Source organism: Xenopus tropicalis, chromosome 1 (assembly GCF_000004195.4).
Source record: "Xenopus tropicalis strain Nigerian chromosome 1, UCB_Xtro_10.0, whole genome shotgun sequence".
NCBI lineage: Eukaryota > Metazoa > Chordata > Amphibia > Anura > Pipidae > Xenopus > Xenopus tropicalis.
This window is the reverse complement of record NC_030677.2, coordinates 108,551,212-108,578,492: the sequence shown is the minus strand read 5'-3', so window position 1 is coordinate 108,578,492 and position 27,281 is coordinate 108,551,212. Positions and strand designations below refer to the sequence as shown.

Sequence of the window (27,281 nt, the reverse complement as noted above, 5' to 3'; positions counted from 1 at the left end):
ATCCCACACCAGTATCTAAAAATAACCCTACGTGACTACAACCTTAAGGCAAGCTACAGTGGTATTTATAAATATCATAACAAAAGGGTGAGCACCGAGCATGAGATGTTTCTTAGAGTTTCACTTCTGTGATTCTTCCCCCCTGGATGATCCTGGCAATAAACAAAAAAGAAAGCAGCTCAGACAAACAACTGTGCTGTTTTTCTTTCCACATACTGAATTAGGCTGTCACCAAAAGCACATAAGAATACAAAATTCTGTTGCAAATGATAAAGCCATCTATTTTATACAATGGATTGTCACCCTGTCATAGAAGTTAAATATCCTTCCTAAATTCAGTTCTCACAATAGGCGATTTTCATTCACATCCTCCCTCCTGGCCCCCCACCCCTTTACTCCATGATGTAAATTTCAGTCTGTGCGGGGCTTTCCATTCTAAAGTTCACATCTGCCTTCGGCTGAGCTTAGCAAAGCCCCTTACTCACAGCCTGTAATGAAAACGTGTCTGAAACAGGCAGAAACTGTCACCCAGCCTCAGTCAACAAGCTAATCTTGTGATATGTTAAGAAGGGGCCTGAATTTCCTTTACCATCTCCGCCCAACACAGTGCTTTTTTTTTCCCTTTAGTTTTAGAAGGGTTTCATTGTATAAACTGACTTGAAGGCAGGGCTGTCCTCTTTTTGTGTATCCCAGCCCCCCATCCCTGTGACATCACTCTTTTGCAAGGCAGAGATGGAATTTTGACTGGGAAATGTAGCAAAGAAGGATTTTGTCGGGAAGGAGAAACAGTCCAGAAACTGAAAAATAAAATCCTAGGTAAGCTTTGCTTCTTTGCTTTTTGTGTTAGAATTGTGTTATCTCACTGCTGCTTCATTGTCTAACTGACCCCCCTCTCTGTGTTGGAAAGGCATTGTAATGCTAGTCATTTGTGCTCAGGACAGGGCACAGTGAGCATATGAGCTGTACAGTGATACTGTAGCTAAATCTGTCCTTAAACCAGTCACTAAAGCATATGGGCACGTTTGGGACTTTTCTGCCTCTCAGAGCACTCTGTTACAGCAGATAGCACATTTAATATTTGCAATGTCAAGATATTTAACTGCATACAGTTGTTTGTACAGTTATTTTTCCCTATCTGACAAAGTCAAATGTTTTCCTTTTGACCCTACACAGATTTAGATTTCTGTACAATTTCTTGATCAGCTTCTGAACCAGCATAAAGTTGAAACTTGGGTCAATGAACTGTAACACTGGCAGGCATTAGTAAGACGTCCAGGCACTCTTTCAACTTTTCTTCCATATTCGGAAGCAACACAGAAGCTGCAGCTGGACAAATTAATAAAATCCAAGCCAATAATATACATACAAACGAAATGACATCTGATGTTGTGTAATAGGAACTCAGTCCCTGCACAATTTCAGTAGATCACAGTAAACATAGAGTAACATTATAGATCATATACATACTGTAACATTTGGGCATTGTTAAATTATCTCTCCACTTTTTAAAAAAATTATTGCTATATATACATTTATTTGTACTCACATTTTATATACAGAAAAGGAAGAGCAGACACATAGTTCAAATGTGCTAATCATGTAGATGCAGCTATTTTTAGCAAAATCACGTCAATATATAAATCAGTTTAGCCCAAATGTTTCTGAATTGTACTATTAAAGGGGAAGTTCATTAAAGGGGAAGTTCACCTTTAAATTAACTTTTAGTATCTGATAGATGGTGCTATGTAATATGATGTCACTATAAATATGTGTTAATAATAATTATTTTTTATTAGCTTTTTTTTACCTGTTCTGCATATTTTAAACCTGCAGCTGAAAAAGATTTTTAGTTGCTAGGGTCACTGACCACAAAACCAATAGATGGTGAGGATTTAATTTTTCTTTCTTTTATTTTTTTGCCTTGTTTTTTTTTAGCACTCACAATAATGTCACTATCATTTGTAGCTTGCTTTCCTTATAGTTTGGTTTTCTGTTGCTTTACCCTACATTAGAAGATCTGCAGTGAAATACTGCCATAGTCTAATAATTGTCATGTAATTTTATAATGGGATCCTTGTCCCGCATGGGTTCTAGCTTCAATAGCTCATTAAGAAGCAATTAACATTGTATGGGGTGGGCATATTTTCAGAGCTAAAAAATGCAAATGTGTTTTTAATGAGTAGGTTATATTGGCAGTCTCTAAAGACTAAATACAGGGTATTTATATGTAGGAGGGAAACAGAGAACATAGAAGTTCTATGTTGGGTAAAACCTGCAACATATCTTTACAGTGCAAATCTAACAGAAAATGAGGTACATGACTTGAGTAATGAGGTATGTGTCATTTTTTATGTCAGGTTTAGGTTATTCTAGATGTCACTTGCACGTTTTACCTGTATTCCACTGAGGCAAAGAAATACTCTGAGAAACTGTATGCTACTGGCAAATAAACTGATATTTTAAAGTAAAAAAATGAAAAAACGACTAATTTTAATCACCTAGCCATATGAAGAGCTGGTTAAAAGCTACATGCGGCCTAGGTAAAGTATTAATCTGGGGCCCCAGCCTTTATCACCACCCCTCTCAGAGACCTCTACATTTTTGTCTGGTTGTTCACGCCCAGTCACTGTGATACAAAATTATCTCTTGGTTTCGCAATGTATTTCTGTATAATGCATGTTAGTAAATCTGTCACTGGAAGACAAGTTCAGCAATAAACTAGTGTTTGTTAATATGTGCAAGTCACTGATTATATATATATATATATATATATATATATATATATATATATATATATATATATATATATATATATATATTATTTACCAAACCTATATCAAAACTTTTGGGTGTTGACTGGATTGTACACACTGAAGACTGTTATTGCACATAGGTCTACTGGTGTCTGACTCAAATTCTACTTTATCAGCTACTGTTTTTGGTAATGTAACTAAAGTTCCATGGTGCTGAGGGACTGTTTTTAATTGGGGCTAAAGTGCAGTACCAGGTAGTTTGTGCCCTAAAATAAGGGTGGTTGTAAATAGTATCAGTGCCCATAGCTTTATAGAAAAGAAAAAAAATTAAAGATTTAAAAAAAAAAACTAAAAAGATAACACAAAACTTTAAGGGGTCATTTACAATATGGAAGGTGGGGGGCAAAGTGGGGCAAAGTGCAAAAATTCTCAATGTTTTTGCACTCTGCCAATAAATTGCTGCATGTTTTGGAGTAAAGCGACCTGCTTTCCCCTTCTGAATACCTTAGCTTGGCAGCACTGTATTCATGAGGGAAGGAGGGGGGATATGCATATCCCCTCAACTGCTACTAACCAGCAGCAGATAATTAGCACAATGGGGCCCAGTACTTCCTGTCTTGTGGCCTGCACCTGACAATGCTGCTTTCTGCATTTTGTGCCAGATTTTTTAACCAACTCAAGGTGCTGCGTGTAGCCAGACACTGGACAAAAGTTCTCTAAGCTTGAGTGTTAAGGTGCACATCCTTGTACCACTTAGTGCTCTTGTACTTCTCTCCTGAGTCTTTGTAAATTACCCTTTATATTTACTTTTTAAACAAAAGTCAGTGGATCATTTGCTTGTGTACCAAGAAGGATTCTTGCAGTGCAGCAGATTCATCATATGGGATATGCCAAAGGCACTGACTGCAAGCCAACTGTTTTTAGGAAAACTCAAAATATCATTGAACATCATTACACAGTGGTTAAATGGACTGTAAAGGTTGAAGAAAACATATGGAAACAGGTACTTCTATATGGCATTGCATTGACTCTCTGGATCCCTACTCCACTCTTTTGGGATTGACTAATCTTGTACGGCTAACTTTGGGCAGGATAGAAAGAGCATATGTTATCATGCTATTTGCTAGAGGATTACATTGGTAAAAGTGCAAATAAAGTATTATTATAGAAAATAAAAAACGGTCCATGCAACATTACTGTGACAAATATTCCACTGGTTATTAGCATTGGCAGTCACTGGTATTATTTACATCACAGTTAAATGATGGAAAATCTACAGTTTTAATTACCTGTAACTCCATATGTTTTCTGGGTGAGATGGCACAATTAGCAGAAAACATACTCAAAACTTAAAAGGGCTAATTTACTAAAATAGGTGCTTAATTGCAGTTGCCAATAGCAACCAATAATCAGTTAGGTATAAAAAGACTGCTACAAATTTTAAAAAACAAAGCCCCTGTGTTAGTAAATCAGCCCCAGAATCTTTCTTTTTCATCTTCTTTGGAACATTATCCAGCCAATGGAAATGTTGTATGCCATCTTTTAATGCATCAGCCAAAAGAACAACTTTGTGGCTTCCATAGATGATTTAAGCCTTTGATATATAAACATTGGGTATGTGTTCTTCAGTACCTGGCTTCTGTAGATGATATAAATGGTTCCCTCTGTATAGAAAGGGGAGGGTTGTTTTCCCTCTATCTGGATTTTGTAAATAAAATAATTATGTCCATCTGTGGTGAAGCGCATTGGGTTTGTGTTGCTTTTTACCTGCCCATTATAGTCAGTCCCCATTAAGGTTGTATTCCTCTCTACCTGGCTTCCATAGGTGATGTAGTTGGGGGCCACATGTATAAAAGCACACTGGGTTTGTGTACCTCCTGTTACAGTTAGAGCTCTATTATTTTCTTTCAGGTGATCTCTGAGAGAGCACACAGACCATGCAAAATGGTGGCTGAAGGGAAAAGATGTAAAAGTGTAATATTTACTGATATATATATTCCAGTTTGGCAAAATTCTTTAATAGGCGGCTTAATATAAACTTTCTGCAGTTTGAAGTATTCATTCTGAAGGTATAATTTTCCTTTAACTCTTAGCTTTAGGGCTCTGGCACATGAGGAGATTTGTCGCCTGCGTTTTTTCCCCCTGGTGCTTTGGCGACAAGTCGCCACGACAATACCCACGAAGAGATCTCATGCGAGTTGAGCTCCAGGTGATCTGCTACCCATGGTACACTCAACAGTTAACCACCCTCATGTTTACTCAAGTCGCTCAGAAAAGGGTCTGTGTGCGATTTGAAATAGCAGGCGATTTGAAGTAGCCTCGAATGTTTTGATGCTGGCAATTTCCATTGATTTAGCATTGGCGTCTTGTCGCTCGTCTTGTCGCCAAATCACTCTTTTAAATATCGCCGGCGACAAATCTCCTTGTGTGCCAGAGCCCTTAACTTTTAGCTGCTCCATAAGCCAGACTTTGTTATCTTACCTTTTCCCCATTTCAGAGGACTTACATTGTGCTGCTGTTATCCAGATGCTGGGTGTTTGCCATGTGTTGTTCTAAAGTACTGCCAGTTGCAGGATGCAGAGCAGATGCTCCTGTGAAAGAAATGGACATGGAGGGAAAGTGGTTAGAATGCAGGCACTTTGCTAAATATATCATCATTACAACATATTGTTTGTGATCCCAAGCCCAGTCCTACAAGACCACCCGGTTACACACTCATTTACCCTAGCAACTGTAGGAGGTGATTAAGGGGGATGTCATACCCTAAAGTTTAGGAATTCAAATTTCATTAAATGTATGTATTGCAATGTGTCATTTGTGGCACTTCTACTATTACTATGAATAGAAATCAAACATATATGGGCAGTAATTCAGTTCTGAATCATCAGAAACACCAACCCAGGCTGAACAGGAACTGGGTGCATTTGACCCCACCTACCACATCCCAGCCACACTCGTGGTCAACCCCAACCCAGTTCCTTAAAACAACTTGGGAAGGGAGGATATTAATATTAATTAATTAATAACATTGCTCAAAGGGACAACAGAACAAATATTTTGACCAGAGCAACACTAAGGGGCATATTTATTGCATTCTTTTTTTTTCCAAAAGAAATCTGATTGCGGAAGTCGTTTTTTCTGGCATTGATTATTCCAGGCCCAGTGTTCTATAAGTGATAAATATGCCCCTTAGGCTACTGTCACACAGAGAAACACAGGCAGAGAAAATGCTGGCATGGCTCTGATAATGTATGCAGTTATAAGTATTCAATCCTCATGTCACTTCACACACAGGGTGGATTCCTGACCTAGTGCAGTGACAAGAGGATTTAACACCTGTCACTGCACACAAAAATCTTTAGCTGAGGGTTGAATCATGTATATTGCACAATATTAATGATCTCATTGGGTTTTTGCTATGCGAAATTGTTTACACGGATACCCTATGAAGACACATATTTGCAGCTATTATAAGATATTTTTTACTTATAACCCACATTTTTGTATAACTGCAAACTAAAATGTAAATTCATTCTAAGTCATAATGTCATTATATAGAAACTAACACTTGTTTTTGTCCATGGTGCCAAGATGGGCATGTGAATTAGTGTTATCATAACGAAACCAATATGCCCAAACATAAAAAAATGCCTTCAAGTCCAAGGACAGCTTTCACTTCCCTCTTCCGCCTTACAAATGTTTTCACTGCTTAACTTGTACCACTATATTTGTAAAATAGAATACCTTGATTTATTTCTGCAGCTGCATGGAGCCCTATTTCTAGCTCATGTTTTTGCCACTGATAAGACTATTCTCTTAATGTGGTCATCATAATGCATCCTACATCAAATGAGCATGTGCTGTAGCAAAATAGCAGTTAGTTTGCATACGCTAATTACTGACCCCCAATCTGATGGGAGGGGGTGCAAGGAGTAACATAATCTATTGTCAGAATAAGGCTGCAAAAACAGTTTACCCTGTAGATTTCAATCTATCAGGATTTTGTCTACTGTTCTCTTTGGGTCTGTAGTTTCACTTTAATTTTTTTTTTTTCAAACGACCAGCATTTGTTTCCATAAAGCATGATATTTATAATCAAATAAAGCTTTTTTTAAAGTGGACCTGTCATCCTAAAACATAATTCCAAATCCTTTTCTATTATATGAGTTGAGCAAAATAACTTTTATTTACACCATATAAAATATTTAATGTGTTTTCACAGCAAGCAGGCAGGCGCCATTTTGTGTTCTCTGTTATTATGGCAAACTTTGTTGGACAGAGACTGATGTTAATAATGAATCTCTGTAAAGCTCTGAACTATAGTCCTCTAACTGCAGCTTTATATGTAGCATGTCAGGAGCTTTACTTGTCTGTATTTCTGTCTGCATTTTCCCCAGTACTATTGGGACATCTGGAAAGTAAAATATTTATACCAGTCCCCACCCCCTTTAAACCAACATGCACATTTCCATGTGGCAAGGAGCTGGCTGATGTAATCACAACTCATGGAGAATTTTGGCTATTACTTGATCATTGTAGGCAAAAATAGGGATCTATTTTCTTTAAAACCCTATGGACTGTTGGGTTCATAAATAAACAAGTAACCAATTGCTCATATTAACAGTCAATTAAGTGCATAATAAAGACACAATTTCAAGGGAAGTTGGAACAGTAACTTGTGCAACTGTTTGTGCAATAACACTGAGTCATTCTTTATATGTATGCAAGCTGATCGATAGCAAAATATATAGCCATTTCTTAAGAATATATGGACTGGCTATAGCAGAGTAAATGCTACACACTGACCAGGTGGGCCTGATTAGACTCACTGCCCAATCAATAAGCCTGAAAGCCTGGCTAGTCAGTGTGCAGGAGAGCTCTGACTGAGAGACATAGAGAGGTGTCTGTGAATCCAACATACAGGAATCTATGTGCCTGTGCACACACAGTTGCCTGTGCAGAAGTCTGTAATATTGCTGCAATTTATGTGTCACTGTCACTGGTATGGAGTAAGTCTCTTTTATACACTCTTGCTACACCTGTATCTGGCTATTGAAGTAAGATTTGTATCTGCAGGTGTAAATTGCAGGAGGGTGACTGGCAGCCGATCCAAGCCTGCTGGTGGGCAGCACAAACCCAAATGCAACTGCTGTGTATAAGTGGATATAAACAATAAGCTGTATTACCGTTATATGTACAAATGCAGCTTCGTCAGCACCCAAGCCCAGCCTGGCTCCATTCCTTTACTGTCCCTCTGCACATGTTTGCTGTTTAGGGGTGTGGCCTCATGACATGCCACAGCAAATCAGCTTTCACTCTGCTCTGTCACTCACACATTACTGCAGACCAGGGAGCCAGAGATTCTGGAGGGTGGGGGATGGGGGGCTGCTTCAATAATTAGCCATAACTTTGTAACTTTTAAAATTTCTAAAAGCTATAAATTCTCAAAATGTTTGTCTAGACTTTATATTTTCGGTATTATAAAAACATTTTTCATGATTGTTCCCTTTTAACATTCAGTGGTGATATCACTCTTCATATTTTGCTGGGAAGCAAATCTTTTCTAGAAATGGCAGACCCTTACTTTTAATCACAGCTGTATAAAAATACCTTTCTCATAAAAATGTGAGACACATGCTTCAACACTTTTTTAATTTACCTTTGTCCTTAATAATTCTAGAGCAAATGCTCTAATTTATAAGCCATGATAATAGATTAGAATTATTTTTAGAATACCTAAAAGTATCCTGGGAAGGAAAAGGAAACAGTTCTGCTCATAACATTTCCATTTTCTTAAAATTCCAAAAAGCAAAATCCCACCAACTGGGTTTTAAAGTGCACCCAGGGCACCCAGATACCAGCTAAAGATTCATTTTGCCATGTAAAGTATAGAGTGAAAATAAAAAAAAGGTTATTTGTTGTTGTTGTTGGAATTGTGATGATATCAACTTTTTCAAATGTTATTAAATGTACAACTTTTTAAATGTACGAAAGGCTTTGCTAACTTTCTTGACCAGTAATAATAGAGCTCATTTACCCAAGATATAAGTGCAAGGGCACTAAGGGGTGCTAAATGTGATATTGTGAAGTTAGTGTGTTTGAAGCAGGAGACTATACACTTGTTAAGTAGTGACATGTGATTCCCAGCAAAATTAAGTATTTGGTGATGCCTGAAACTGAAATAGCCTTGGAACAGCAGGTTTTATACATTGTATTAAAATACAGCTCCTACTTTTGTACCGTGTTTTACTGGTTAAAGTAAATACATAAGGTATCATTTTACAGCTGAGAGTAAGAGCTCTCCAGTTATACTAGGACAGAGATGTAGACAAAACAATGGTAAAATCTTATATTGTGATTTCTAAGAACCATGCTCATATGGCAGGTCATATGTTATTGCCTGGGGGACTCCGAAGGAATGTTAAGAATTTTCCAACATCCTGCCCCAAAAATTCTTAAATGAATAGAATAGAAAATCAATTATTTATTAAACATGGGGGGAAATGGGCTAAACCACACAAAGCTAACTAACAGTTAGTGATGCCCTTTGGCTAGTTATGTCAACACATTCATGGTTTGTACAAATTAAAATAATATGTAATCTTAGACTAATTCAATCAACAAAGAATGTGAAGTCTTAACATAGAAACACGTATCACAGATTTTTTTTATAAAGTAGGATGTGATTTGAATTCAGAAGTGTAAACATATGTTGTAAATTTACTACTATAAATTACTACTGGGAATGTAATTAGGAACTTTGTCTGAATCAGTCTGTTTTGTGTTTTACCTTGACATCCTTTTGGTTTTGTGTCTTCTAGAAACCACAAACCCCAGAGGATGATCTCAACTTGAAGGAGAAAGATCCAAATAGTGCCAATTTTTCAGACCCTGCTAAATTTGTGATAAGCAAGGAAACAATGGAGGTCGAAGTTCCTGTATCAGAGCACAAAGGAATCATACTAATAAACCAAGACGATTCAGCAGATGATCAGTCTGTTTTCCTTGCTGCTGTTGCAAACCAGAACGGACTTAAGAACAGACATGAGTCAATTGACAGTGATGTTGCTAAAGAGATCCAGTATTTAGATGATGTTTTGGAAGCAAATTGTTGTGATACTTCTACTGATAATACTTTAAATGGATCACCATCTCCTGAACTTTGCACAACAGTTGGGGACTCCAGTTCATATGTTTGTGTTACAGCTTCCTCTGCTTCCATTGTAACAGAAGTGATAGCAGAAGAACCCAAACAAACTCCTCTGGTAGAAATCACAGAGCCCAGTGAAGTTTTAGATCCTATTAAAATCAATGGGCATTCTCAAAGTGAAAATAAAGATGAACTTGTTGATGGGTATACATATCCAGCAAGTCCAAATTCCTCTAACAGTTCAAGGAGGTCATCCAAGGATGGAGAAATTTTACCAAAAGTTATTAAAAAAGAGGCAAAATTTGAGTTGCGTACATTCCATGAAGAAAAAAAGCCATCAAAATTATTTGACGATTTCAATGAAAAAGAACACATTAGGGTGAGAAAAATCAGACCATCAGAAGAGGTGCAGGAGTTGGAAAAGGAAAGACTTGAACTTATTAAAAGTCAAGCCATGAAAAAGAACCCTGGTATAACAACAAAGTGGTGGAATCCCCCACAAGAAAAGACAATAGAGGAACAGTTAGATTTAGATCAGTTAGAATCACATCTGAAATACAAAGAGCGTAAACAAAAGCAGCAGCATCAAGGAGGTTCGCCTCCAGCAGTAAAAGTTCATCATTTTCCCCCTATACTTTCAGAACCTACTGCTGTTAAAAAGGAAGACATTGTCACAGAGCAAATTGACTTTTTAGCTGCAAGAAAACAATTTTTGAACATGGAGAATACAAATCAGCCCAACTTCAAGATCCCACCAAAGAGATCAGTTAGTGCAAACCTTTTTACTGTAAAGCCTTTTTATAAATCAAGTGAGGCCAGCAAATCTTATTCATGTATTACAGTGACAAATTCATCAGTACCATGTGTTCAGAGTGTCCAAGACGAAACACCATTTGTAAAAGCTGAGAGAGTTAACTGTATTTCTGAGGATCAATCAGTAATTAATCAGAGACTTATGGCAGAAGTTTCTGCTGAGCCTTCAGCTGACATAGACTTGCAAAATGAAAAAGTATCCAAGAGATCTGCAGAGGAATTTGTATGTGCTACAGCAAACTTTACTGTTTTAAAGGACGATGATAACGACCTATCAGACCGTTTTGGCAAATCTGTCTCTGTATCCTTTCTACCTGAAGAGCAGGACTCTGGTTTGGATGACCTGTCTGTAAAGTCTCAGGATACTACAGTTATGGAAACACTTTCAAATGACTTTAGTATGGACAATATCAGCGACAGTGGAGCGTCTAACGAAACCATGAGTGTTCAACATGATTATTCCCTTGGTGACTTATCTCAGCCCCAAACACCAGTTAATGACACTGTAACTGAATACACACTGGAAGAAGGCTCTAAGTCTGATCAAGGATTTTATTCACCATCTTCCATGCTGCATGATATTGATGATCATTTAGATCCATTAGATTATCATGCAGGTATTTTGGTTCAGAATGTAATTCAGCAAGCATTAGCAGAGAAAGCTGGGTTCAAAGACTGTACACACTCTGACAATTTAGACAAGAGTCATTTTCTTGATGACAGTGAGCATTTAACAGAGAAAAGTGAGATTCTCAGTTATTCCTCACCACCAGTTAGCCCAAGAAGAGATCACACTGAAGTATTTGAGCCTCCACAGGTTTCCTCTCCAGTGCAAAAAACAAAGCCTCTAACAATACCAAAGACCTTTGAGTCTGAAGACTTTCAGCCAAAGCAAGACAATCCTTTACCTCCAAAAAGTCTTTCACTCACTGAGCAAAATTCTACTGAAGAAAATAAGCAAGAAAGCTACTTCAGTAAGTACTCCCAAGCTGCTGAGTTGAGAAGCACTGCTTCAATACTGGCAACACAGGAGACAGAGATTTCAGTTGGCCCATTTAAACTAAGGTCAAAGAAGCAAAAAACATTATCAATGATTGAAGAAGAGATCAGAGCTGCTCAGGAGCGAGAGCAAGAGTTGAAGAAACAGAGAGAAAGGCAGAGCTTTCAAAGTCAGCATAGCCCATCCAACAAGAGTGCACCTGTTCTGCCAACTCGAACTGTCTCCTACAAAACTGCACCTGGTAAGTGTTCTACATTGTGTACATTATGCCCCAGCTTCTTCTTTTTTTCCTTTTTTTTGTATGTCACGCTAATCTGTAAATAAAATGTTTCCAATATTTTATTACTAACTTATGCCCCAAGCAGCTTTTACTTCCCAAAGCTGTTATATGAGTAGTGTTAAATGGCAGTGACCATAGGCTAACTAATCAAACATATTTCTTCTACCAACAATTTTAAAATATTATAGTCTGGGTCCTTTTCCATTATAATGCAGTTAAAGCCATATCAGTAGCCTTCAGGCTGGGCAAACCTAGCAGACCAGTTTTGGGAACATAGGCTTTAAGCAAAATTTAGGCCCCCAGGTAAATTGGTTCTTTTTCAATGAACTGGGCTGCTTTACCTCTTCTCACAGGTACAAATCCACTCCACTCTTCTCAGAATGCCACCTACCTACTACCTATAGGAACCTTTGCTCTTAATAAACCGCTCTAAAATGTAGTTGGAAAGGAAAATTTTGGTGGCTTCATGCAAAAGCCAAATTTACTGAAGCTTCAGCTCTGGTAAATTATGTGCAGAGAATATAAACGTGCACATTATCTTTATAGTATGTGCTGATGTTGTATAACAGCATATGGATAGCACATGATTTTAGTTTCCTTTGCCTTTTTAGGGAATACTTGTAGTTAACAAAATAAAACACGCAAAAGCTATTCATGTGATTGTGATCAAATTAACAGGAAAAACATATTTTCTTCAAACAGGACACTATTTATTGTCAAAGCTTTATGTTGATTACGCAGATGGATCACTCTTCGTTAAATATGCCATACACTGGTCTATGAACCTATATTGTGAGTTGCAGTGTTGCATAGTGGCTACTGATTTCAATCTGCAGGGCCAGTAACTGGATCTAACCAGAGTAATTCTTTTCCCAGCTGGGTCCATACCATCTGTTAGAAATTACAAACAAATTAGATCACTAGAACAGAGTTCACAAATGTGCTCTTCAGTCAAAGCTTTTCCAATCAACATTATATGAATCATTCTACCCCATACTAATATTCATGTAATCAAAATTAAAACCCCCAATAGTCTGGGTTTGTCTGTTTAATAAGTGTATATTGAGTAATACATTATGCAGTGCAGTGCTGTCAAGCATTATATATGTTTTTCCCATTATACCAAATGTTTCTTGGTCCATTTATATTAGAATGATGATATAATATAAATAAGCCTATGCTGTCAGTAGCAGAAAAGGGCATGAATGGATTATTCTTGTGCAAAATATGCTCTATTAATGAAAATGTTGGGAACATTTTGTGATGTTGCTATATATTATTTAACCCTGTCCTATACTGTATGTATATAAATGAAATGCCCCTTGGGCTACACCACAGTCCATCCCAAAGTACGGTAATAAAAAAAGAAGCGTTCATACAAACAGACCATATATACTGGTATGGTTTAGGAAAATGTACAATATTGCAAATAGAATTTCTTTTTATCATAGCAACCACTTTAATCCCAAGTAACAGACTCCAATAAAACAGTGGCCTGTTGTGGCCATTTTGTCATTTTATTAAGGTGGAATGTGTTCAATGCTTTACTTTTAATCACAGCATTCCTCAGATGTGGGAATTTTGAAGCAATATCAATTGTATACTTTTTACTTATATGTAAAACAAGGCAAGAACTTGTTTAACTTATCAAGAAAAAATGTATAACATTTATATTGTTTTATAAAACATGAAACTTTGGTTTGAGCCAGAAGACACTAACAGGCCTCTTCATTCTTTACATTCCTGAGAAAGAAACAGAGCATAATGTATAGGGAGTAAGAGTGGCCCACAATAAAAGCCCACCCCTATAAGCATACTGAGCTCTGGCTCAGACCACGGATAGCTTACAGATTCAGGCAATAAAATGAAATCTCTTCCCTGCATACCATTCTGGAGATCTGGAATATTCCGGTAAGGCTTGTATCAATTACCAACATATTTCAGATTCATACACTGCAGTTTCTTTGCTTTTTTTTTTGGCTCTTGGTCATTTTCATTTTTGAACAGTAAGGAATTTATGTTGTCTAAATCATAAATATGAAAACACCTAATGAACAAATAAACCTTTTTATGCCAGATTTCCATTTTATGAAAACAGTCCAAAATCTCTGATTGCAAAAACACAACTCAGTAGCTTTCTTCACCATATTGGTAGGTCTGTCATCTGTGTGCAAAGAGTTGTTATGGCCACTGTCATATATACTCAAGCCTGGACTGTAACTCTGTGACATGACAAAACATATATTTCTATGTTTATACATTGTGTTGTCATGAGTAATTAGAGACATGGCGGAGAGAGGCCCATTTATCAACATTCTGTATTTAGTGGTTTTTGAAACCATGAAAACAAATCATTTTTAGAGCTAAAAAATATGATTCGTAAAACAAAATACAAATGTTATTATATGGGCCCCTAAATCTCAATAGCTTGAACCAATTTCATTCAGTTTAAAATCCCATGATATAGCTCTCCCATATTTGTATGTAGATGTTTTTTTATACATAATAGAACATGTGCAAGACATTGTCTATACAACATGTTAGCTGCCTTTAGTAAACAGTGGAAAAACTAAAGCTGAATATGGGCCAGGTTGCTCTCCTTGTGCCACTCTACTGCACCCAGGGCCGCCATCAGAAATCACGGGGCCCCTCACAAAAAAAAATTCTGGGCCCCCCTCCCACCAGTACAAAGGACTCACAGATATGAGACATTGGTAGCCAGCAGGGCCCCCCTAATACTTTGGTATCCAGCAGTGCCCCCCCCCCCAGTATATTGGTAGCCAGCTTTGCCCCCCTTGCCCCAGTACATTGGTAGCCAGCTTTGCCCCCCTTCCCCCAGTACATTGGTAGCCAGCTTTGCCCCTTTCCCCCAGTACATTGGTAGCCAGCTTTGCCCCCCTTCCCCCAGTACATTGGTAGCCAGCTTTGCCCCAGTACATTGGTAGCCAGCTGTGCCCCCCTTCCCCCAGTACATTGGTAGCCAGGTTTGCCCCCCTTCCCCCAGTACATTGGTAGCCAGCTGTGCCCCCCTTCCCCCAGTACATTGGTAGCCAGCGTCTTGTTGGTCGTCGGCGGTGGCGGCTTCGCGCTCCTCAGGCAAGGCCCTTCCTGTATGACACATCGGCGTTTCTGAGTGCCGAAAGAAGCCAGGCCCTTTTATAAGGTTGCGCCCCGTGCGTACTGACGTATGTACGCACGGGACGCGACCAATAGGATCACCCGCTGACCACCAATGACAGGGCCTGGAATCGATTTAAAGTTAAAGTTAAAATCGTCCGGGCCCGGGACAGCTGTACCCCCTGTGCCCCCCTGATGGCGGCCCTGACTGCACCAATTCCACTTCTCTGGAGAAAAATAATCTGTGCTCCTTGGACTCTAGTGCACTAGTCACAGAAAAATAATTTACTTGCTTCGGGCCACAGGGAACCGATGGTTCTTACATACTTGCTATTCAGGCCATCTTGAATACAGTTCCTAAATCACAGAGCAAGTCTTTCCCACATATGACATGTGGATGCTGAGTAATGACACGTGGATGTATATTTATTATCGTGGAGAGAATTTTAGGACCAGATATATCAAAATGTGAGATTAGAGCTCATCACATAAAGATTCACCCACTTTCTATCAATTCCTATGGGGTTTTTAGAAGCATATTTATCAGTGGTAAAAGTTAGAGTTCATGCCCAACATACTAACATTTTGAATTGGTACCCCCAGTGAATAAGCCTTTGCTTTTTCTTTAAGGCTTTGTGACAAGGTGTGTACTAGGAAAAGGTAAGCGGTATCCATATCCAGCACACAGTTATAGAAACTGGCTCTAAGTTATGCTGAAATAATGGATATTAGCTGTGTATTTAAAAAGTGGAGGGGTTTCTGTACAAATCTGATCAAGCTAGTTAGTGCAAACAAATGTTTTTGATTTATAAAAAATATTTTCTAGTTGTTGATACTTATATTATATGAATGACCAGATAAACTAGATAGTAGAATGTGCAATATGACCAAGATGAAAAATTCTCTTTTTGATTTAGAGCAGCCCCTAGTGGTCAATTTATAGTTCTGTGATAATGTTTTCCAAATTTATAGTTCTGTCATAATGTTTTCCGTGTTATTATTTCTGCCATTTTCTTTTGTGCATGGTCTAAAATACTTCTAGTACACCTAAGCAGTGTGGCTATAGGTGAAGTGTCCATACACAGGTATTGGAAAATAAGAAATCCCATGTATGGGATCAAAATAGTCTGGCCTTTCCAATATCTCTTGGGCTAAGGAAAAAATCTTACTGACCATGGCAATGGGTGCATTTTGAAGCAAGTGCTTCTTACTGGCTAAATGTGATCCTAAGGTGAAACATTCCAGTCAGTCCAGTTTGTCCAACAACTTGGGCAATGAATGTAGATTGTAAGCTCTTTTGGGCAGGGCCCTCTTCACCTCTTGTATCGGTTATTGATTGCTTTATATGTTACTCTGTATGTCCAATGTATGTAACCCACTTATTGTACAGCGCTGCGGAATATGTTGGCGCTTTATAAATAAATGTTAATGTAATGTAATGAATGCCTTCTTCTGCTATCTGGCCCAATGAGTGGATTGTTGTGTAACAACCTTTACTCACCCAGCATTGCCCTACTTGATGCAACAATCTGCTACAGACAGGCCTCCACATTCAAACAGAATGTACCTCCAAATACAGGCACTCATTTTTCAATGAATCCTACATTCTGTGCTACCCAGTGAAGGCCTTAGCTGACTTGCTTGCTTGTAGCCATAGGAGACCTTATGTAGAAAACTGTCAGTTTTCCTACATTAAACTTAAATTCAGAGTGAACATCTTCTCTGATCTAACCGACCTGCAGACTAAAAGATTAAGTAACCAAACAAATGTAAAGTGTAAACAGAGTGTAAAATGTCCCTCACTGCATACCAGGTAAATTGAAATAATCTTAAATGAAAAGAATTTATAGGCAGCTTGGAAACACTGAAATAAAATGTGCACTTCTGTTACTGTAGAACTATGTATTCTGTTTTTCTGGTGAACTATTTACAGTAAGCTATTTACAGTACATACTGAATACTGTACAACGGACTTCGCAACAGATATTGGAGTGCTTAAATCTGAGCACTGGGACCACTTGAATAATCATGGTTATCCAATGCATTATTAACATGTAACTTATTACGAGAGAAAACTCCCCAAACAGACAGATCAAAGGGTACTAATACAGTATGTGTGTGTGTTTTCCTTAGGAAAAATAGAAAAACTTAGGAATCCATCTTCACCCAGGGGAGAATCTTTTCCAGTGCAACCCGACCTTTTATTAGAAGAAGAAGCTGGGTCCCAGCGTCCTAAAAATCTAATGGAGACACTGATGGATGATTATGAAGCTCACAAAACCAAAAGACGAGACCGAATGGATGATTCCAGTGTAAGTAGATCTTCATTTCTATCACTGGCTTTAATAGTAACCATATTCTGATCCCCAGTGTGGTCTTTGGGAACCTATATAAGCCTTATATTGTAGCACCTATTTCTCAGTAAGTCTGTTCCAAGACAATGATACTATTTTGCTAGCAAATAGCAAATTGTGTGAGCCTTCAGGTCAGTGATCCCCAACCAGTGGCTCACAAACAACTTGTTGCTCACCAAAGCCTTTGGATGTTTCTCCCAGTGGCCTCAAAGCAGGTGCTTACTTTTGACATCCCAGCTTGAAGGCAAGTTTTGCCTCCATAAAAAACAGGGGTACTGAGAAACAGAACTTCCTATAGGCTGCCAGTCCACTTTTGCAAGAGAAAAAACTTAAAATTGATAATTTATGTAAATTGTAAAAGTGTGAAGAGGACCACACTAAATAAGCTTACACCAATTAATTTTTGGGGGTTAAGAGCCCCTTTAAAATGATACTCGTTTGTCCGCGCTCCTTTGTCATTGCCCCTGCCACTTGTCATTACGTTGTGGGGGTGATGACCCATCGCAGCGCCAAAGCACACGCGGGGGGGGGGGAGGTGCAGGGTCACCGGGTGAAGTGGCCGACCTGGTTGCCTAGGGTGCCTGGTCGGCTTGGCCCATACCTGCTTAAACTACAAACATATTTTTATTAAATCACATCTAGCTGTTTTTTTTTACTTTGAATATCCTCTTGAAGCAAAGTGAAAATGAAAGAAGTTGCTAAAAATTTTTAAAATGACACAACACTAACCAGAAATCCCCTAAAGAAAAAACACTAAAATGTCTCATCATCACAAGCATCTCTATTACTCAACCAGTTTCTCCAAAGTCACATCAGGGACACACATTTCCCTTCCTTTTAACCTGAGTGAGAGTTCAGTTGGCTCATCAGCTTGCTGTCATATAACCTAAACTGTTGGGACTGGAAGCCAGCACTAACAGGGCAGCTGATCTTCATAAAACATAATGTTTTAGAGCTGGAGGTAGAAAATGAAACACATTCCTATAGGGAAATTCCACCCCTCAACAAAAATGTTTTTCAAGCACAAGAAAAAAGATATTGTTATTGTAACCATTGTTTAAAATATACATTCTTTATAACAGTTTCAGTGGTTTAATAGGTTATAGCAGGAGCCAAGGCATTGGCTAGAGGAGAGTTGAATTTTGCTATGTTATTTCAAGAGTCAAACGCAGCAGTGCAAAATGGGACATGCAAATACAGCTTTCTGTTGCAAGTACATTTACACATACGAGGGAACATTTTAATGAATGTATATTGGAAAGTTGCATATGTCTGGGAACATTTCATTGGGTTATGATACATAATAACATAGTAAGTTAGGTTGAAAAAAGACACGTGTCCATTAAGTTCAACCATAATGCCTATATATAACCTGCCTAACTGCTAGTTGATCCAGAGGAAGGCAAAAAACCTCATGTAAAGCCTCTCTAATTTGCTGCAGAGGGGGAACAATTCCTTCCTGACTTCAAGGCAATCGGACAATCAGATGAGTCTTAGGATCAGCTTTGTACTAAGAGCTATCTCCCATAACCCTGTATTTCCTCACTTTCTAAAAAGCCATCCAACCCCTTCTTGAAGCTAACTAATGTATCAGCCAGTATGACTGGTTCAGGGAGAGAATTCCACAACTTCACAGCCCTCACAGTAAAAAATCCTTATATATTAATACATTGTTATCATTTCTGTGGCATATGATTTGACGCCACAGTAATTTTTGACAGAAACTTTGCCAGTACTTCCCATCCCTGTCTGGCAAAGAGGATGTTGGGCCAGCAATGTCAAGTTTATACCCATTCAGTTGCACTGTAGGTCAAAAACCTGGAAAGCAGCTCAAATAGCTTGAGATCTAGAACTAGGATCAAGCAGAAGAGGTGGCAGGGGGCTACGCACATACTTCTTCTGATTGTCTGTTTCCCCCTAGTTTGGTCCCTGGTTGACCCTGAGCACTGGCAGAAGATTGTCAGAATGAGCGCTGGCTATTTTGTGCATCTGTAGTGATGAGTGTGAGTGTGTGTGGGGGGGGTGCACAGCTCTGACATTCAGTGTGTGCTCGTCACATAGGGGGGCAGAGTGGTGCAATTGAGGGCCTTGGGCACAGTTTAACTTGGCCCACCACTTCTGGAGAGTCAAAAATGTCTCTGTATTAGTTCCTTTCACTATATCTGTCTTATATCTACTATGTGTCTGCTTAGTTCACTAATTCTCTTCTTTCCCTTTTCTTTCTTACCAGTACACCTGTAAATTGCTCTCTAACAGAATTACTTATGAGGTACCTGCAAACTGCATGTTTCCACTGGGCCGCATGCATAGCCTGCCCATGTTCTTGTGTTTTGTGCGTTCATCCATCCTATGCTAGATCAGACTTCAGTAGTGATGTATTAAGATAATTGTGAAGAATAGCAAGGGCAAATGTCACCATCAACAGTTGTCTGCTTTCATTGTAGTGATCACTGCATTCATACACACACATGTAAGTGTATATTATTTGTTACAATCAATTAATTAAATTAAAGGAGAAGACAAATTTAACTAAAGAAGTAGGCTAGAAATGTTGTATATTATGTTTTGGGCTTTTGTACCAGTCCAAGCCACCCACGGCCCTTGCACATGCTCTGTGCTGCTGTCAATTACTGAGCTTAGGGGCCAACTCACAATATACTGTATATATAGAATATAAATGTCACAGTATAAGACTGATTAGTAAATAATATCAATTATTAGTGCATTGCAGCACTGACACCAGCATGATTAACATCAGAATTTAATTATCAACCCTGTAGCATCAGCTTCCATGACACACAAACCTTATTTTCTGCTTGATAATTTGCGACAACCCCTAAGAATAGCTTCTCAATAGCTACTTAGAGCTCACTGAGCATGTGAGTGTCATTGACACTTTTAAAAAAATCCAAGATGGGAAGCTCCTGTGACAAATTTAAAGGCCTGAATTATTACTACTATAGAAATGCTGAACCTTTAGGCTGGTGCAATCAGCTTAGTATATAAAATATGGCATTTCTAGTCATATTTATTTTTAGAGTCTATTTTAACTTAAGAATAACATTCTTAGCTGTATCTGCAGACTACTGAATATGGCGTCTGACATTTTGCCTGTAACGAAGGCTGGTAACTACTATTTCATGGTCATTCTGAAGACACAATGACTTTTCAACTATAGTAAATTGTTACCTTCCTAAGCACTAAAGAGCCCAGAATAACGTTCCATATTTATTGTCTTTTGTAATATTGTCTTTTTGTAGTAATTGACACAAACTGATGAATTGGAATCCATTGCACTTCTGCTGCAAGCAGTTAGCATGTGGAATCCATGTTGGGGAGTAGATGGGAGAAGCTCCCTCACCTTATGGGAAATAATCTTGTTTCTTCAATATTTCAGGTACTTGATGCAGTGAGAGTGAATCGCAGAAAGAGTGCGCTTGCTCTAAAATGGGAAGCAGGAATATATGCCAACCGAGAAGATGATGAATAAGGACTTGTTTTGTTTTGCAGTTGAAATAACCAAAACCAAAAAAAAAAACCCAACAGATAATCATATATTTATTAAACATGAAGCAACCTCTGCAATGCATATAGACATAATGCAGACTGCGCTTAGAGATATGGAGGCCTGGAGATGGCAGGATGAAGTGGACTCTCAGGAAATGGAAAGTGGTGTGCAGAAGAAGCAACCCTGCTACTAAATCAGGGCACAGCATGGATGGTGCTCAAAGCCAAACATACACAGTGCAATTGCTTCCTTCCAGAATATGCAGCTTGTATTGCTTTGTTAGAAGGATACAGCCCTAACACAGATTTTAATATCAATGACTGCAACTTATCGGTAGTTGGAATACACCTTCTTTCCCTTGGGAAAAAAACATGGGCCATTTTCATTTGTCTGCAGCCTTGTCTTCCTGCATTCAAAAGTGTTGAGCTTGTTTTTTCTAGATTTTGTTAAAGATTGTTATGGGAGGACATAAATGCTTTTTAAATTGCATTATTTTGCGGAAAGTTTTCTAAAAAACCATTATTGCTTTAATATATTTCTATAAAGAACTCCAAAACATTGTGAAAAGGATACTATCTGGTATCCAATGTCATTTAGGCAGGCATTAGCATATGCATTTACTTACCAAAAGCACAACCCCACAATCATCATCTGTATTCATTCTCTGGCACATTTGTGGCTCTCAGGGATGAAAGGGTTAACAAAGCATTGCCTTTCTCATTTTGCAGCCTTTTGCACTGGGGTGCTTGGTAAAATCCCATGTGGCAAAGTTTTAAAGCACAGATACTTATGGAATTCATGCAATCTACCTGCTACTACTTGGTCCTAAAGTTAAAGGAGCATTTTAAAGGTTTATTCAGCAAATAGTCTGCTAACATGTGGGATTTTTATTTTTTTTCTAATACAGTATTTGCCTTTCTAGATATAGGTATACTGTACATGAACAGTAATGTTGCATGGTGGGTTACAACTGCGTGTGTGCAAGGGATTGTGGATATGAAGTGGAAATGTAGCAGTGGGAGGTGAAATGACGGCTCATTAGGGTTGAGGATCTTTGTAGTAGTGGGGTGAGGTGATCTCAAGAAGCTAAATAGCAGTAAATTAGAATATAACTCCTGCCTATGCTTAGGGTAAGCACTACATCATTGCAGCTAATGGTAGTGAAACCGAAGAGGAAGCCAGGGAGTCCTTGTAATGTTAGGACATGCAGTAGTTTGGCAGCTGCCTGTCACCATAGGGCCGTTATTTGTTATTGATTTTCCATAGTAATCCCATATGCTATAAAGAACAGCTGAATGATTAGTTCCATAGCACCCCAGTTACAATATCTCCTTAGACAAGATTAGCATCTAGTGGGTATTCATAAAGGAATTGCATTTAATATAATACATTTGGGCTTATTTAGATTAGTAAGGGGTGCAGTCATACATTTTAACCCCCAAGATACATTTGTATGTGTTAACTAATAAATGTTGTGCTACCATAGGTTTGTACCTGTGGTTCAGCTCTTCCTGACCTGAAGCTGGAATTATGCACAAAGCCCTCTAGCCCTGATTTTCTGCTTAGAATATAACTTGGCCTAATACACACGGCTGCCCTAAGGGAGGCCAATCATATTGTGTGCTGATCTGCTCATGTCCCTTTTCTAAATAACTTATATTTGCTGAGAAACAGAAACATATGAAACATCCTGACTCCATATCTGAACTACTGGGATTATCCTACCGTAATGTTTGGGAGCGGCTGTTATAAATGGACGATTTGCTGGTGGTCGTAGTGCAAAAGACTGTGCATAAAAGTGACATTTGTGGGGGGTTTTCCCTTTCCCTTGCTTAGCATCCTCCCAAAATGTGTGGCTGCCTCATACTGTTTTTTCTGTTTGGAGAGGGATGTCTATGGCATTAGCACAGTGCATGCTGTTGTATTTTGAAGCTACCCAAAAAGTATTTGCACAGGCCACACATGCAAAGATAGCAAGAGATTGTGGGAAACTGACATGATATTTATTCTTGTGTTTTTACATCATAATAGTATATAGCATATAATTTAAAGCAATAGACTTAGCCTATGTTATTTCTGGAGTAGAAATTGTTTATAACAGGTCTCAAAAGCATATAATTTAAAGCAATAGACTTAGCCTATGTTATTTCTGGAGTAGAAATTGTTTATAACAGGTCAAAAGCATTTACTCATACATTGCACCAGAAGTAAGTATTAGAAATCCATCTTGTGTATACATAAAACAGTGTTATTGACTTCTCAGTATTATTTGGTTACATTCCTTCTGCCAGTGCATGAGGGCCTCTTGAACAGAGTTACTGACATATTATGGCACAAACAAGCAGTTGCTTTATTTGTATTATCCTTTAAAAAGCACAGCAATTGTGAATGACCATTGGAATACATTATAGAGCGTTCCCTATTTAATTGTCCAGAAGCCATCTAAAGACTATTAAACAATTTCACTATTTTATACAATTTCCTTACACTGTTTAAAATATAAGCAAATAACAATTGCTGTCATTGTTATTGGCTATTGCTATTCGGGAAAGGTGTTACTTTATGTCCAAATAGCAACACTTGCTGAACTACAGCATCGATTACCCCCTTACAAACTTCAGCTGGCAGTTGTGGTTTTGCATAGGTTGGGCCCCTGTAGCTGGATGCAGATGAAAAATACAGAGGACCTCAATATTGCAGAAAGATCTTCTCATGCTTAGTCATATCTCCAACTCAGTGTTCATTCTCTCCTATGTTAACCATGGACAGCAGTGCTGGCTGCAGTTCTGCCTTATAGATGGCACTGCTTATAACAATTTCTGCTCCATGAATACACAACAAAAACACACATTAGAAAAAAAAGTATACCTTGTTAACTAGTTCACTTATTTTAATAGCAGATATTATATATATATATACGGAGTCCAGAAACACTACTGCAGTGCAATTGCTTGCTGGCTGTAGCAATTCTGTATAACTTCCTGCAGGAAGACTGGCTTAAACAGTGTGCGATACCAAAAAAAATAAAAAAGATACTCTTGTTTTTGAAGCTACTTACTGATTGCAAAAAATATATAAATATATAGATATATATTAAAAAAGTGTTTTGCAGCAAGCTGCCAATTATTTCTTTTTCTTGTGTTGCAAAGCAATAAACCAGTTATCTATTTGATGGCTGAAAAGCACTGAGGTCTAACTTGGGGCTCTCAAGCTGAAATGCCGTAGGGTCACACAGTTGACATCCCTGCTTTAAAGGAACATTAATACTAGAATTACTGAGTGTTGTATGTAACATACAGGTTGATGCATTTGCTTTTGCATATTGTGGAAGAAGAAATTAGAAAAACTTATCCATGTTCCCCTTCTGTCTCACCAAGTGAGAGGGAAACAAAAAGGGCTTCCCACCAAACTACCGAATGTGTCTTTGGCAGTTACACTATGTAAAAGTAAATCCTTCCGTCGGTGTTCCTTTAATTCAGATTAAGTAAAAAAAAATGGTGGCTATGTTTTAATGGCATACAAACCAGTTGCATTTTGCTTGGCTTTATGTATATGTTAACCACTTACATGTTATCCAGCTTTTGTTTTATAGTGACTGTGAGGCATACAATGCGATTATATAATTATTTTCTCATTAAAACACAATCCTGATTTGTGTCCTTGAGAGTTTTCTTTTAAATGATCGTTTTTTTAGTCATGGGGAAACACAAGAAAGTATTGAAATGTAGCAATTCTATCAGCAATGGTGCTAATAACTACAAATGATTCATAATTAATCATTTTAGACAGAAGGTGGGATACAGGAGACAAAGTAATACTTAAATGCAGTACCATGCAATGTTGGCATCAGCTCTACTGACCTCCTTTAAACAAAGAGCAAGTAGCATTTCCTGGTTGAATAGTTATTATTGTTATTCACGCTACCAAAATGCACATGTTGAAAATGGGAAAATATATTCAAGAAGACCTGCTAAATGAAAGTACAAGGCATTTTAATAAACAAATGCCTTCTATATATATAATGCAACTATTTCAAAAGTGTAACCCTGTAGAACTGAAGTACAAGTATGGAATCTGTTACCCAGAAACCCATTATCCAGTAGTTTTCAAATACTGTGAGGCCATGTCCCATAGAGTCCATTATCAGCATATAATTCACATTTTTAAAAATGATTTCCTTATTCTCTGTAATAATAAAACAGTACCTTGTACTTGATGGTAACTAAGCAGCATGGATCCATATTTGGCAAAACAATCCTTATGGGTTCTGAATTATATGATGGTTATTCCAATACACGCTGCTCTCACTATATAGAGTGCCAAATAATTCTACGACTCCAAATTGCCAAAAATCCATAGAATGTTTTACTTGATAATTACATATGAAAAATGGCAATGTTCTGGGCCAACCTTAAGCCTTCACAAAGGGCTATGGTTGGTTTAAAAAACTACCCATTTCTCCCCATATTATGAGCCAATAAAATGTTCTATACAATTTGGAGTGTTGCAAGTGGAATACTTTTCAGGACTATTTATTAGAGTACCTGGCTGATTTATAGCAAGTGTTTTGCAATTTTTTGCAATGTTTTTTGTTGCATTGTATAACATTCCAAGGGTCCCTTGTCTATTGAATTATCACTGTATAGTGTAAAGATGATCAGTACCCACTGTTCTCACTTTATAACACGGCATTACCCATAACATGAGTGTAAGGGCCCATGCTATGCACATATTTACGGGTGATGTGGATTTTGAGGTTAGGGCACTGTCTACTTGTCCTAGACGTTCTTCACCCAACTGCAATTTGCAGATCCCTCCACAAATGTTCAGTGGAATTTAATAATGGACTCATTGTTGGCCACTTAACAGCAGTTCAGCATTTTGTCTTTTAACCATGCCTGGGTATTTTTTGTGCTTTAGGTTATTGTCCTGCTAGAAGCCCCATGATCTGTGGCAACCCTCTGACACTGGGTTCAACATTGGATTTCAAAAATGTTTGTTTATCTCCTGATTTCATGAAATACAAACACTCAAGGCACTCCGTTCTAAAGGCAGCAAAACAACCACAAAACATCAGCAAATCAACTCTATGTTTGACTGGATAGATGGTGTGCTTGTCTTGGAGTACTTTATTTTTTCCTTTTAAACAATGGAAAATCTGCTGTTGCATCTGTCCACAGGACATTGACAAAAGAATGTTCATTTCAAGTCCAGTGTTCTATGAGCAGTAGGGACTTTTTGAGTCCCCTTTTATAGAGGCCCCTTTCATTGAGTTGGCAACAGATCATGTTGAAACTGTGGAATCAATTTTTCACTTGTCTCCACATTCATGGAGATTGACTACACTGCCATGGGCCTCAGACTTCTTGATTGCATACGGTAGACACAGGAACATTGGAATCTCTGGTGATGGACTTGAAAACAGCATTCCCCAGGATGCTTAGTAAGTGAGCCCTGATAAGCGCGCGTTTGCGCCTTTCAGTTCTCTTTCATTTGAAAAATTGCCCCCAATATTTAATCATTTATTTATTGTTGTTCCATTGCAAATAAAAAAAAATGTGAACAGCATTGCTATATGGGATTATAAATACAACTTTGCCTCTGGAGGGCACAAAAGAACCCCAGCACATCTTAGGAGCTTAAAATACAGATAAACAAATGTGGACTCATGCAGCTATTAAATGCCCATATGCTTAGTGTGAGACCAGAAAGAAAAAAGGGTAACTGAGTTAATTACATTTCTAATACAGGGTTGACAGGTGTAGTTAAGCACATTGTGGGACCGAGCACATGGCAGTATAACGGCAAGGTGAAGCATCAGAAAAAAGAAGAAAACATTATCAGTAGAGGGAACATAAGAAAATACAACATAAGAGAAAGGAAAAAGATATCCAGGGAAGATTGGGCACAGGTGTAGGCCATAAGGTTAGGAGTATACCAAGACTATTGGCAAGGAAGCAAATACTGTATGTAACCTATTTATAAAATTGAGGCAGCTGTAGGTATATGTTATACCATTTGCTAGAAGGTGGCTAGAACATGAAGTGATATTACATTGTAGAAAAGTAACAACATCAGCTATAAAGCAGCGAGCACATATTGTAATGTTGTATTGTAGCAAAGTCCATGTGATTAACATAGGGTTCAAGTTCAAAACCATAGAGTTAAAAGCGCACACAGGTCCAATTTTATCAATTCTAGGATCTCATAAGAAGTAGCGATAACCGTTAACCTCATTAAAGGAGAAGGAAAGGCTAGTAAAGAGTTAATCTCAAGCTGCATACCTTCAGTTCTCTCAATAGTGCT

At 38.1% G+C, this 27,281-nt stretch overlaps 1 protein-coding gene and 1 long non-coding RNA gene across 7 annotated transcripts in view; one reads left to right on the top strand and one right to left on the bottom strand.

Annotated features, from left to right (window-relative positions):
• The window catches only part of LOC105945455, a 151,821-nt gene extending 143,784 nt beyond the window's left edge, over positions 1-8,037 (bottom strand). The window contains exons 1-2 of the long non-coding RNA XR_001169022.3: positions 7,940-8,037; positions 5,235-5,344 (exon numbers count right to left, since the gene is read on the bottom strand). This is a non-coding gene — a long non-coding RNA (uncharacterized LOC105945455). The remainder of the gene's footprint in view (positions 1-5,234; positions 5,345-7,939) is intronic.
• palm2 (paralemmin 2) overlaps positions 1-24,626 on the top strand; it is a 170,661-nt gene extending 146,035 nt beyond the window's left edge. For 3 of the 6 annotated variants that reach the window (XM_031896809.1, XM_031896819.1, XM_031896817.1), the window contains 4 exons: positions 9,575-11,957; positions 17,247-17,425; positions 19,698-19,736; positions 20,865-21,978. In XM_031896809.1, coding sequence (XP_031752669.1) covers positions 9,575-11,957; positions 17,247-17,425; positions 19,698-19,736; positions 20,865-20,957 — 2,694 coding nt within the window. In that variant the 3' untranslated portion in view covers positions 20,958-21,978. 6 annotated transcript variants of the gene reach the window in all.
• The last annotated feature ends 2,655 nt before the right edge of the window (positions 24,627-27,281 follow it).